We start from the raw sequence: 14,639 nt of genomic DNA on the forward strand, positions 1-14,639 counted from the left end.
TTGGACCTCGTCATACCTAAATGCTTACTGCAAAGCACATCTCTGCTCATATTGGTACCACATACTCACACACTCTACTGGGAGCTCTTGGGCAGGAATCAAGCAGAGGCAGACTCTCCCCCCAAATGCCAGCAACAGCTGTGGCTGGCCCAGGGCTGAAGCCAGAAGCCAGTAATTCAATCCAGGTCTGCCACACAGGTTGCAGGAATCCAACTACTTCAGCCATCACTGCTGCCACCCAGGGTGTACATTAACAGAAAGCTGCCAGGACTCAAGCACAGGCACTCTGATACAGGATACCTGTATCCTAATGGTTGGCTTAACCACTAGGCCTGCCCCAGAAATTACACTTCTTTAAGTGATATTACTGGTCCCTTCCAAAGGCTTAGGTGTTTGTTTTTTTTTTGTTTTTTTTTTTTTTTTAAAAAAAGACTGACTGATTGATTGACTGATTGACTGACTGAAAAGGTAGAGTGACAGAGAGGGAAAGACAGAAATCTATCTGCTGGTTCATTCCCCAAATATCCTTTTATAGGCCAGGCTGGCCAAAGCAAAGAGCCAGGTACTTCATCCAGTTTTACCATGTGGGTGGCAAGGACCCAAGTACCATGGCTACCATTCACTGCTTTCCCAGGCACATTAGCAAGAAGCTGGATAGGAAGTGGAGCAGCTGGGACTCGAACTGTTGCTTGAGAATTGGCTGTGGCTGCTGTATCACCACACTGGGCTCCTTACCAAAGGTTCTGAACCACGATTCAGTCCCAAGCTCTGGGTAGGTAGGATTAACTGCCCCAAATTTATTCCATTACGAACCACATCGAATATCTGAAAGCAAAGAGTTCTGTGGCTCAACAGCCCTTCCACACTCCTTCCTTGAGCCCAGACTTGATTTCTACAGTGTCCACGTGCAATGTGGTCATTTCATGTCCGTATCTGTGCCTCCTTGGAAACTTCTCCAAGGACTGTCATCCTGTTTCTCTGATTATCTATGTCTACACTGTAACAACCAGGGAATAGTTCATCCTAGACAAGAGCCTGCTTGGACTCACCTCACGCTGGCTTACCTCCACTGCACACATTATCAGCATCCCATGATCTGGCTTGCAGTCTGTGGTTGTTCATTACATAAGGACTTCTCAACTAGATCAATTCCTTGAGGGCAAAGATTGAGACCAATGCTTCCTTTGCTCTCCCTGCAGCATTCTCTATGATGCTATGAATTTATCAGGCACATCAGGTACGGATATTGAAGGCTGTATGAATTCTTAAAGACTTATGCTATTTTTATGAATTCCAAAAATGATCGAGTCTAGGCCAGCATTGTGGCATAGCAGGTAAAGCCACTGACCGCAATGTTGACATTCCATGTGAGTACCAGTTCAAGTCCCAGCTGTTCCACTTCTGATACAACTCCTTGCTAATATGCCTGGGAAAGCAGCAGAAGATGGCCCAAGTACTTGGATCCCTGCATCCACAAGGGAGACCCAGATGAAGCTCATGGCCCCTGAGTTCAACCTGGCCATTGCAACCATTTAGGGAGTAAACCAGTAGATCAGTGGATGGAAGATAATCATATTTTCTCTCTCTCTCTCTCTCTCTCTCTCTCTCTCTCTCCCTCTCCCTCTCCCTCTCCCTCTCCCTCTCCCTCTCCCTCTCCCTCTCCCTCTCCTTTTCTCACTGTGCCTTTCAAATAAAATAAAAATAAATCTTTAAAAAAATAGTCAAGTTATGGAGTTTTCTCCACCAAGAAAAAGAGTACACTGTGACAAAACCAGAAATGCTGATCCAACTAAAACTGTTGGGAACACCCCATCCTACCTGGATGACATGAATAACACCTTGTAATTAAAAATCTGGACATTTTTCAATAGCAAAAGGATAAAAGGATAATTATGGTTCCTCAGCTGCTGTCAGAAGCTAGGCTCTAGCTGTTTCTTCAATTTTTTATTGAATGATAGTGATGACAATGCCTGGCAATGGCCACACCTCCAGACACCGGCATACCAGCAGGACAAGCACCAGAGAAACGGCTGTGTCAGGATCTTGTCTGAACCTACCTAACATAGGAACAGAAAACCCCAAATTACGATGTCAGCGTTTTGAGGCAATGATTTCTATTTTAATACTAAAAAACTACACAGAAATAGTCATTCTTTCATGCTAACTAAAGCTGACAGAAAATAGTTTCCTAACTTTTATAATTCTCAGATAAGCATTTGGTGCCTAGCTCTCCCTATAAAAACGATTCCGTCCAAACGATTAAAGGTCAGAGACAAAATGCTTCAAATACGTCCAATTGTTAATGGACAAAATAGTACCCGGCATTTGAAACCATGTTCTCCAGAGACAGAATGAGAAGACAACCTTTCAACTTCTTTTTAAGGAACGACTTGTTTTCTATAATTACTTTACTATGTACTGAGGTCTTGGGTCTTCCTCAAAGATGACAATTTAATTCTCAAGAATCATTTGAATGCATTAAGCAATACAAGTTTTAATTACAGAAATTACCAAGGAAAGTGAGCAATATGCACATGATGGCCATTTCCCACAGGACAGCAGCATCTGGAAAAGCCACTGGGGGTAGGGCTTCAGCCTAGCAGCTGGACTCCCGTGCCTGCAGTGGAGTACCTGGCTCCTGACTCCAACCTCCTGCTAATGCAGACCACAGGAGCTAACAGGTGATGAGCCACATGGCCAAGTTCCTGCCACCCCCACGGGAGAACTGAATTAGTTCCCAGCTTCTAGCTTCAGCCTCATCCAGGTACCAGCTACCGTGGGCATGTGAAGAGTAAATCAGTGGTGACAACCAGCTGATGGGGGATCTCTCTCTCTCTCTCTCTCTCTCTCTCTCAAGCATCACTGACATAAGAACCATAAGGATGTCAATCCTAAATTCTGCTTATCTTCTCTAGGATGCCTGCCTAGACTTCTCTGGCTCTCCTTTTAGACAAGATTCCCTCCCTTACTGCTTATTTTTGCTTCAAAGGTTTATTTTTCAAAGGGGTTACTTCAAAATATCTATGGTATAAACAGCTGAAAAATTACAAAGCTATATTTCATTTACTTGAAGAGAAAACAGCATGTCAGAAATTTATAAAAGCATAATCCCTATTTATCACATAATAAAATTAATCATGCTGGCCATACATGAGTCACACACCATGCCAAGCACTTCACTTCATTTAACTCTGCTAATAAGTTAAGGGAATTATGTCAGTATTTGATTATTCTCATGTTCCAGAGGACGAAAGTGGTGCTTAAAGAGATTAATTTGTCTCTCAATCTATCTCAAATACAAATCCTGAAATCTTCTCCCTATTCTCTCAACTTACGGAAGCATGGAAGCCTTTATATTCACCCACTCATTCAACACTATTCATGAGACGCTTCTAAGTGTCAGGCATTTTTATAGGAGCTGGGGTCACAGTAGTGATGGAAACCCCCTGCCTTCAGAGACCCTACATTTTACTGACAGAGCTGCTCAACAGAACAAAATGCACAACGAGTCAGATGGTGACTGCTATGGAGAGCTGCAGATTAGCAGGATGGACGGAGTGACGGGACTGGCTGTGAGTACAGACAGAGGGCACAGGGTTATGAAACTGGTTGGGATACACCATCTTTGCTCACACCTCTCCCTCACCAGTTCTCCAACCCACTCCTTTCTTTACCCTTCTTCACATCCAAAACCAAAGTTAGGCCAATAACAACAAAAATCCTAAGGCCAAACTCTGGCTTAGAATAACAGAAGAAACCCTAGCAAAACAGACACAGAATAGAGGAAAGCAGAGGTAGGGGTATTCTCACACAGTGGAGAAAGAATACTTTCAAAAGCATTTCTAAGTTAAATATCTAAACTTAAAATCTATTTCTAAATCTGGTATGGTGTTATTTTTACCCTTGCCTATTCAGCTGATTGTCAAGTCCTTTTAATGAAGAGAAAAAAAAAAGGCCTTTCTATGCCTGTTACCATTTTTATAGACAGTCCTGCAATGACAGTCCAGTGTCTTAGGAAGAAAATTCTTTACTCTTCAATGATTTGTACATTAAAGGCCACCCACCAATTACAGAAGACCACTGAAAATAAACCCGAAGGCATCAGGGATACACGGCATCAACAATGAACGAATCATGTTTCCAACACAGACATTCGGAAAGAGTGAAGGTAAACAGAAAATTTTAGGACATGTCACACATTTGCAATTCAGATGCCACAATTCCAGTTGACCTTACAGTAAAACAACTGCAGGGTTTTGCTACTATTGCTTTAATTTTCATTTTACAACTTAGACTCGCATGTACACTTTAAAAACAACTTACAAGCCAATCCAGAACATGTAACTGATCATCAAATTTGTATAATGACTGTTCCCACCAATACAAAGTCTTGGAGAATCCAATTGCCTGCTTCACTATTTCAGAGTCAGAGACTCAACTGGTGCTATCTTCGTTACTCTTACCTCTGCAGCTAAGTAGTTCCCAGTGGCAAGATGCTTAAATCTGAACAGGCTGTTCCACTGTCCTGCACCCCCACGGCACGGGTCATGATGAACCACCTGCAGACAGAGAGCAACGACAGTCATGGCACAGGCACACTCGTGTCTACACAGAGAGCACTCTCTTTAATGCTGACCTGTCCAGTCTAACACACGCTTTCACGAGAGTACCAAATCCCCCATAATGAGCAGGAGACATCTTGTAAGCGTTAACTCAGGTGCATGCCTTACAGCGGCACATCTGGCCTTGCTCGGAAAGACAAGTTTCCCAGGCCAGACCTGGAAGTTCTGCGGTGGTCTCCCAGCCTTGCTATCCCGACATTCATCAGCAGATTACACTGAGTCTGCCAGGTACCAACTACTCTGAAGCAAAAGGACTCAGAAGTGGGTAAGACCAGAGCTTTGATTCTAACGGGGAAGAGACAGAAGGAAATAAGGACCGGAACAGAGACCGACTGCAAGACGAAGAGATGGAGGGAGGCTCCCCCCGCTGTGGCAGTCAGCGTGGGCCATTCAGAGAGGCCATCCGAGCTGACACCAAGAGGAAGGCAATGAGACAGCCGTGCACAGAGACTGAAACAGCCCCTTCCAGGCAGGCAGAACCACAGATGCCAAGACCTGTGGGTCTGAACTAATGTAATTTTTGGCTTTTTCCATGTCTGCCTTTTGCAGACACCGTGTCCTTTGATACTTGTCCTTTCCACTGGCCCAGCCCCAGGTGCTGAGGCACGAGGCTCAGTGGGCAGGAAAGCAGGTCTGCCGCTGTGGGACACAACAGGGACCTGGTGCAGCAGAAAGTGCAAAGTCTGAGCCTCGGCTCCGCCAGTCACCCTTGGGATGAGCACTGCAAGCAACTCAGCATCCACAGGCTCTGTCTCCTTTGCACAGAACGGGGCTAACTAAGGCATCGCAGAGAGCAAGGGAAGCTTTTCTCTCAATCCAAGGGGCAAAGGGATTATCGGAAAGGTATAAATCTTACATATTTCAGAGTAATCACATATGTGTTGAAATACATATTATCTTATTACAGAGTCTTTTTTACTGCTTCCTTATATCAGAACTTAGATGTCATATTGACTTTAACCATGAGAATATATAAATATTAACTATAGATTTCATTTTAGGACATAAGAGCAGTGTGTGGGTAACAGGCTTGAAATAGTTGAGAACCACTGATACAGGCGTAGATGTCCTCCACTAAAACAGGGTGGAATTTCTCAGATGTTGACTTGTTCACAGGTAACTTTGTAAATCTTATCTTCTCCACTGAATAAAACGGTCCTTTAGGGGCCTGCATTGTGGCAGTGGCAGTAGCAGGTTAGGTCACCACTTTCAACTCTGGCATTTGATAAGGGTACAGGTACAAGTCCTGGCTGTGCCATTTCTTTTTTTTTTTTTAAGATTTATTTAGTTATTTGAAAGGCAGAGTTACAGAGAGGCAGAGGCAGAGTCAGAGAGAAAGGTCTTCCATCCACTAGTTCACTAGCCAAATGGCCATAACAGTTGGAGCCGGGCGGATCCGAAACCAGGAACCAGTAGTTTCTTCCAGGTCTCCCACTAGGGTGCAGGAGCCCAAGGACTTGAGCCTTCTTCTACTGCTCACCCAGGCCATAGCAGAGAGCTGGATCAGAAGTGGAGCGGCTATGCCACAGTACCAGCTCCTGGCTCCTTCATTTCTGATCTAGCTCCTTCGTTTCTGATCTAGCTCCTTGCTAACACACATGGGAAAACAACAGAGGATGTTCAAACCGTTTGGACTCCTGCATCCACATGGGGGACCTGGATGAATTTCCTGGCTCCAGACTTTGGCCTGGTCAAGCCCTAGCCCTTGCAGCCATTTGGAGTCAATCAACAGATGGAGGCCCTTTGTCTCCCTCTCTAAGACTGCCTTTCAAATAAATTTAAAAATCCTTTTTAAAAAGAAAGGTCCCTTAAAGAAAATCCCTATCTTATATTTTTATAATAGTTCCACCAAACGGCCACATTTAAGAAATACTTTTGAAAGGATGAATGAATTCTTAACCACGGGACTCCTAATCACAATAGAAATGGCATCCCCACAGGAAATAAAGGTTGTTCTCTCCTGTGACAGTGTGGTTCTGCTACCCACCTTCACTTACAGCGAGCTCATCTGACTCTCTCTTATTTCCAACACCATCTGAGGCATGTGGCCTTCAGCCTTATTGGTATTGACAACATATCACAATGGATTTTTTTAAGGTAAAATCACATGCATGCTCTGATTAAATACGTATGTATGACAGAGAGACAGAGGGAGAGAGCGACAGTGCCCAGAGAAGACAGCGGTATCCTTTTAAATTACTCACAGCAACAAAGGGGTCCAAGCTGACTTAGAAAAATCATTCTGTTTCATGGGTCCAGCATAAGAGACGCCTATCACAGGAAAATGAACAGCCCAGGCAATCTTGTCTTTCTGATCTAAATGTTTACACAAGTCAAAAACTAATTACACACCTCAATTTCCCAGAGTGCTTTGGAACTCGTGGCAGACGTGGCTGACTGGCGCAAGGTTGTCCGAAGGAAAATATGCTGCTTCTTCTCGTATTCATCGCAAGTCAGAAATTTCTCTTGTTCCGCATGGAACAATCTAACAACGTCACCCTGGGGAAACAGGTCAAGAACCACTGTGTTTCCAACAGCCTTCTGAACACAGGGACACAAGAAGCAGGTGCCTCTTTCTGGTTTGGATCCCCTGGGGGGTCCTATTGAGTCACTTAGCTTTTAAGGATTATTTAAACATTTCAAATTCTAAGCACTGAGACTCAGTACAAGACTCAGAGTGAGTACTACGGTGTGCACCATATTTACACTGTCAATTACGGACACCAGTAAATACACAAGTGCTGCATCCCAAATTCCAGCCCGACAGCCTCATGTCTTCCAGAAAACATCCTACATAGCACATACTTACTCCTTTTAATACATCCTCGCGGTAGGAACTAAATTTCATGAACAACGTGATTTTCCAACTAGTGTTGCAATTAACAGCATTCACCTATTAATGAAAACAAATGATAAGAATTAGAAGATGGCACATTACATTCTACAATAGAAATTACTATTTTCATTAGTCAAAGAAGGAAAGAGATACCTTTGGACAACAAAAAATGTACTGTGATACAAATATCTTGAAAAAAATTCCCCAGAAATAGCAATAGCTAATCACTGTCTACAAAGACCTCAGAAATATTAGTCAGTATAACTGGGATTATGCTCATGAAGACAATGAATGAAACTATAGGACCATTCCCTGTGTCTGTGTGTGTCTCCCTCCCTCCCTCATGGCAAGACCAACAAGTTCATTGCCTTCTCCTTGAACTTACCTCTTTGCACCCGGGGTTGTCGAGCAGTTCTATGTTGCTGGCGTGGAGTGGCTGTCCCGCGTTCACAGGCATCAGAACAACTTTGTCTCCCACAACGATCTAGGAATCAGAAACAAACTGCGATGGAGACGATGGGGACGTTGCACGGATCTGTGGTGCTATCTATAAAGTGAAAACTGCCTGCACAGTTCTCATTGTTGACCTGACATCACTCCTTTTATCTTCTGTATAAATGTTAGTTCTTTCTCCCTCTGAGCTAAAGGATCTTCTAATAAATGATCACATAATCATGCCCCACAGTGCCTATCGGTCTGGATCCACAAAGCTAGTGGAGATCTTTTTGCTTTTCATTTCCCATTCCAGTTGGAGCTTTCTGAAAGGCATTAATTAGGTCATCATTCTTTTTAACACACAAGGTCTTATGACATAAGCCCAGCCAACAGAGAAAATGTGCCTGTCACCAAAAAAGCCATCTACCTAACTATGAGAATCACTTCAAGAGCAAACAGAAAAGGTTATACTCTACAGTGAGACAAGTCTGGTAAAACTGATCTTGCCATAATCTCGAATATGTACTAAACATCTTCACGTCATCTGGGTTCAGGAAGTGTGAGATCAGGTACATCCTTGCAGAAATAAGTTTTTTGCTTGAACTTGTGGTATCCTGTTCCTTCTCATCTTAAACATTCAAAATTTATATTGCTCTTTAAACCTGTGTTTATTTTTAATAAAAAAACAAAACTGATTATGGGAAAAGTAGCTAAGAAGTAAGCCTGGGTTGATTTTTACTAATGCTATCACGGCAAAGTCTACTTTACCTTCAGATATTTCTATTCATGATTCAAATGACAGGGAACTGAAGTTATCCTTTCTTGATGATAATGAGTAAGGGTTTTTTAGTATCAAAGTTACCTATGCTGCTAAACACCTTTAGAAGAGTATTCCAGTATATAGTCTCAGTTTATAGAATCCTCACCATTCCAGAAATGAAAGCAAAAATCTTCTTTTTACATACTGTATACCAATTAAATATTAGAATAAATGAGTTTGGTAGAAAACAAAAAATCAATTAGGATTCAATTGTGAGAACATGTAGGATTATCCATTAGGAACATGATTTCATATTTTCAATATCAGATATCTTTAAGCGGATTATAAAACTCAGAGTTTGCATTCAACAGTGCTGTTGTCATAAACTATCCAGAGACTCAAACACAACAGAGGCCTCTCAACCTCACTAACCAAAGGAAGGCTGTTCCTGGGTTTATGGAAATATCTTCTGTTTACAGAGCCAGTCTCTGCTCATCATCCAACCTTTCAAGTGCACACGAAGTCAGATGCTGTGACTCACTGAGACTCTTCCCTGAAGCTCTCCACTCATAGACAAGGAAGGATCATCAACAAACAGCCTTAAAGGGGAGAGCATGTGGCCCAGCAGTTAAGACGTTGCATGGAATACCTGCATCCCCTACCAGAGTGCCTAGATTTGAGTTCTACCTCCCTCCACCTCCCACCCAGCTTCCGGCTAATGCACACCCTTGGATGCAGCAGATGATGTCTCAAGTACTTGAGTCCCTGCCACCCATATGGGAGACCCAGATTCCATTCCTGGCTCTCAACTTCAGCCCAACCCCATCCCCTACCACGGAGGGCATTTAGGGAATTTCTTTCTCTCCCTCCCAATGACCTCTACCTTTTAAATAAATAAGTAAAACATTTCTTAATAGAAGTCAAAATTTGAAAAAAAGGAGAAAAGTCACTCTGTATTGGAATGCCTGGGTTTGAGTCCTGGCTCTGTCCTGATTCCAGCTCCCTGTTTCCTGCTAATGAGCAACATCAGTACTTGGACACCTGCTGCTGCAGTGGGAGACCAGGACTGAGTTCCTGACTTCCTGCATTGGATTGGCCCAGCCGCAGCTCTTGCGGACATTTAAGGAATCAGTCAGCAGATGGAAGATATCTCTCTCTCTCTCTCTCTCTCTCTCTCTCTCTCTCTTTCTGCCTCAGTCTACGTATCTCTCACAAAAAAATAAAAACAGAAAGTATTAAAAAAAGAAAAGAAAATTTTGAAAACTTTTTAGAAAGAAAAAAACAGAATAGCTAAGAATAAAGAGACAGGCCCTACTGAAGTAGCTTAGCAAATGTGGAACTTTTAAATATTCTCGGAAGAGCACAGCTCTGGGCCTGTTCCAGGACGGACCACAGGCTTCTGAGGAGCTCACGTCCTAGGATCAGCCACAACATTCACTCTCCTGCATGAATGTCTGTTGTGAACATCGGTTCTGTGCAACACCCAGGAAAGACTCAACAGGATGCAACGTGCCTCTGCCTCGCTCTGAAGTGGCCCTGGGAAGTTAGAAAGCGCATCACAACAGGAACACAACACCAGGGTGCCAGTCCAACCTCTGCTAGAAACTCCAGGCATGTCGCTTTTTAAAACAACAACATCGACTTGAGAGACTGAAAGAATCCTTAAAATTGGAATGCTTTCCTTGATTAAAAGGGCATCTGCCCTTTCCACACTTTTAAAATCCACCATCTTCTTAAATCAAAATTGAAAATGAAAAATTAACTACTCAATCACAGGAAGATAAATGAAAATGAAATATTCATGTTCTTTGCTTCTGGTTGGTCCCAATGACTTCAAAAGGTTTAAGAGCAAGCAAAGACTTTCCATGCAGCTGAAAGTCGAGGGATTCATGAATCTATTCTTCCCTCAAAAGCCACCCATTCTGGGGCCGACATCATGGCATAGAAGGTAAAGCTGACACCTGCAATGTTGGCATCCCATATGTTGGCACTAGTCCATGTCCCGGCAACTCCACTTCCTATCCAGCTCCCTGCCAATGGCATGGAAGAAGCTCCTGGCTCCTGGCCTAGGCTTGGCTCAGCCCTGGACATTGTGGCCACCTGGGAAGTGAACAAGCAGATGGAAGATCTCTCTGTCTCTCCTTCTCCCTCTGTAAATCAGACTTTTAAATAAATAAATAAATAAATATTTTTTTCTAGAAGTCCATATCAGACATATTATCAAGGTGTCCCCAAGTTGTAGGAATTGTTGGTTTGTGAGGCTATGAGTATTTTTCTTCCCCAGATTGTCACCAATATTATTTTTGCATTTCATTTGGGTCACAGAACACTTTGTTGGATACGTATAACCTAAATCATAATAAATTGCTAAATAATAAAATACAACTGTAAAAGGCCTTGAACAAAAAATTGCAATTTCCTCTCCTTAACTTAATATGCTTTTAAAGATAAACACTAGTAATTGAACCACTTCCTATGCAGCGACAGCATTTCCAATTTCCTTCAACAAAACACAGTAGATTTCTCTTTTAGAAAATGCTGCCTGATCCTGGGGAGGAAAATGAGTGTTATAATGCAATTATTTGTGCAGTCAATAAAACACTGTGGGTGTGCTTGAGCTTTCACAGCAACCTCTATCATACACAGAGCTACACAGTGGTGAGCAAAAACAGTGCGCTGTTCAGCTAAAAGCAACGTGGCAGGTTGTTTCAGCCATGCTATATGGAGCACATCTAGGTAAGAACTTATCCATTGCACTTAACAACCACATCTTCTGTTTTCACCCTGATGGAGGGTTTAGGTGGTGGGTTTGGTTTTGTTTTTCTAGTACAACGAATTACTTGAAATAGTTCATTACATTCAACTCTCTATTGACTCTATAAAGTGATTCGGAATCTGGGAAAGGACTAGACAGAATGAATACGTAAACAGCTTGGATGAACCCATATAATTCACAGCAAATTCAGTGGCCCCAATTTATGCCATCATTTTATCACGTTCCTTCAGAGCTTGAGCTCAGGTCTTATCTGTTTTGATGGTGAATTTTCATAAGCCACCCACAGGCAGGGACACAACACAGTAGAGGGGACTGGAAAGGGGACACACACTGCAAGAAGGGGTATCTCTCTGCAAAGGCACAGGTTGCTCACAGACTGCATAAGCAGGTCTGAACACTTGAGAGTTGATTGTAATTAACCACCTACTGAAATTAAAATGTGGCATGCTCACAACAAACATCACAGAATGCCAAAACAAAAACAAGATGGGACTTGGGTTTTTCAGGATCAACACTGGACTGAGTGCATCACATTCCTGCATGCCATGCTTTTCCCAACCTTACCTAGGAAGGTATCACCAGACAATTTATTAACCAAATTAAATCATGAAGCTTGCATCCTGTGGAATTGAATTGCTTCTTTAATATTTACTGGAAAAAACACATTCACTATAAATAGAACACATTTCTAGGAGAAGAAATATCCAAAACCCATTTAAAATGTGCTCAAGTATTGATTGATTAACCTCTGTCGGAATAATTATCCTTTAGATGACTCTGATTCCATGAGGCTAATATTTTTTTAATCTCAGCTACTGATCACCTGACCTAGTATCTGCAAGCTGTTCTGTTTACAAAAGTCACTTGGCGTTCAGTGCCAACAGTACTTACTGAAAATCTCCCAAGTGCTGGGGACTGTCACTTAACACTTTATTTATTAACCATGAATATATCAAAATATTGATCCTATCGAATCTTTCACATAATTTTTTATCTACTATATGAAATAGCAGAAAAGGTTAGCAATTACTAAAATTTACATGACAATATGCACTTCTTCCACATTGTATTTTAAATATACACATGTACACGTATATTTTAAATAGCTATCGTCACCATGCAGGTGCCTAACCTGCAGGTCCTCATACATGACACACCAATTAGAACACAGAGTCAGTAAGAGGCCATTCCCAGAGCCGGCAAATGGAACACTTTCACGACTCATGGGGCTACTCTGTTAATTCCATGGAGCAGACATCTTTCCCTAAACACAGCTTTCTTCCCTAAAATCACACTCCCTCTTGATCTGACAAGGCAGTAAGTTCCACCCCTCTTTAATAAGTCTCAACCAATAGTAAGGTTGCTTAAGTTCTTTCACACAAACCATGATTTTTTTTAAATTAACCTGAACCCTTTCTACATTTTCTGAGCACAATTTGTACCATTTAACCTGCTAAAGATATTAACATAAAAGCAACGTGCTGATTAAAAACTACTGTCCCCTTCATCATACTTCCTGGATTCTCTTCTCAAGAACGGTTTTCACCATGAACTTTTCCCCTCCAATTGCAAGTTCACATACATTGTCCCCCTCACTTCTCAGCTTCCAGAAGGGGTGAATGTAGAACCAGGACCCCTCGTTTCCGGCAGCATCCAGGGACACACGCATGGCGTTCTTCTCCAGCAAAGCGGGTAATCTCTTGTTGACGGTCAGATACTTGTTGCTTTTTATATGCAGTAGCTGTTGGGAAAAGACGTGGTCACCCGCTTATTCTTCAATGTTTCCACATACATCATACATCCATGTAACACAGCCTAAGGTTACGTTTAAACAAAAGAGGTGTTTTCAGTTTCCGCCATGTTTTCAAGTTGACTTTCTTTTTTTTTTTTTTTTTTTTTTTGACAGGCAGAGTGGACAGTGAGAGAGAGAGACAGAGAGAAAGATCTTCCTTTGCCGTTGGTTCACCCTCCAATGGCCGCCGCAGCTGATCCGATGGCAGGAGCCAGGTGCTTCTCCTGGTCTCCCATGGGGTGCAGGGCCCAAGCACTTGGGCCATCCTCCACTGCACTCCCTGGCCACAGCAGAGAGCTGGACTGGAAGAGGGGCAACTGGGACAGAATCCGGTGCCTCGACCAGGACTAGAACCCAGTGTGCCGGCGCCGCAAGGCGGAGGATTAGCCTAGTGAGCCGCGGCGCCGGCCTCAAGTTGACTTTCTTAGATTCCTCCTCACTTCCATTCCCAATTCTGCCTCCTACTGAAGTGTGACAGGAGTGAAATAAACCAGGGTCACCTTTGAGTGAGTTTCCTCTGCTAAAACAGAAGAAAAGGGCTTTACAAAGGAGATCTGGGGGTTCCTACACATCACATCCTCTCTCAAGGCCGGAACAGCCACAGAAAGAAAATATACTGCGGAAAACCAAGAAACTGAACTAACAACACACCAACCCACTGAGTGTTCTTCACATTCCTGCACACAACAGGCTCTGCGACTTCCACAGGCCCCCGGCAGAAGCCTCATTCCTCACATCTCTGTGTTCTGTGGGCAAACTCGCTCCAAAAGCTCCAAAATCGCTACACTACTGAGTAGGGAAACTAAGACACAACAAGCTTCCCATCTACCATTATAACCATTTCCCTAAAAATGGTCATTTTAGTACCCCAGTGTAGGAATGAATTTATCTCAAGATAAAGGACGATTCTTTAAGGGGGCATGAATCAGCTTTTTAAAAAGCTCACTACCTGACCCTTGGATCTCACTTTACCATATACCAAAGGAAATCCTCATGGGCAAGATCCCACCCTTTGGGATCCACCATGACACAGCCCCCGACTGAGGAGGCAAATATTCGGACTTCAGGTATCAAAAAGAATCTAAGTTTCACTGGCTGCCACTTCCTATTCATGAAGACCAGGTTAAGAGATGTTCTGTGTACAGAGGATTGCCCAAGGGATATGCAGCCCACCTAAGGGGGGGTCTCACAGGATCTATCATTGGGCTGAGTCACAGACAGGGAGCCGCAGACCCAGGTCCTCTGCTCCTCTCCCACCACACAGCTGCTGTGACCGACCTGTGCTCCGGCATCTTGCCATCGGCCAACACCAAAATATCAGGAGTGTTATTTCTAAAAACAGCTTGATGAAGCACCTCCTTGTGGCACTGACCGTGAGGAAGCTGTCAAGGCTATTGTTTAGTCAACAGTGTCCTCTT

The 14,639-nt window shown here is 43.1% G+C and overlaps 1 protein-coding gene across 2 annotated transcripts in view; it reads right to left on the reverse strand.

The window, feature by feature from the left end:
* The window catches only part of ITPR2 (inositol 1,4,5-trisphosphate receptor type 2), a 536,947-nt gene that overhangs the window by 412,704 nt on the left and 109,604 nt on the right, over window positions 1–14,639 (reverse strand). Inside the window, exons 5-9 of one of the 2 annotated variants that reach the window (XM_051850872.2) lie at window positions 13,012–13,170; window positions 7,844–7,942; window positions 7,432–7,515; window positions 6,975–7,121; window positions 4,464–4,559 (exon numbers count right to left, since the gene is read on the reverse strand). In XM_051850872.2, coding sequence (XP_051706832.1) covers window positions 4,464–4,559; window positions 6,975–7,121; window positions 7,432–7,515; window positions 7,844–7,942; window positions 13,012–13,170 — 585 coding nt within the window. Of the gene's footprint in view, window positions 1–4,463; window positions 4,560–6,974; window positions 7,122–7,431; window positions 7,516–7,843; window positions 7,943–11,993; window positions 12,045–13,011; window positions 13,171–14,639 lie in introns of those variants that run through there. The other variant, XM_051850873.2, reaches the window with a different exon arrangement.

Source organism: Oryctolagus cuniculus, chromosome 9 (genome assembly GCF_964237555.1).
Source record: "Oryctolagus cuniculus chromosome 9, mOryCun1.1, whole genome shotgun sequence".
Taxonomy (NCBI): Eukaryota; Metazoa; Chordata; class Mammalia; order Lagomorpha; family Leporidae; genus Oryctolagus; species Oryctolagus cuniculus.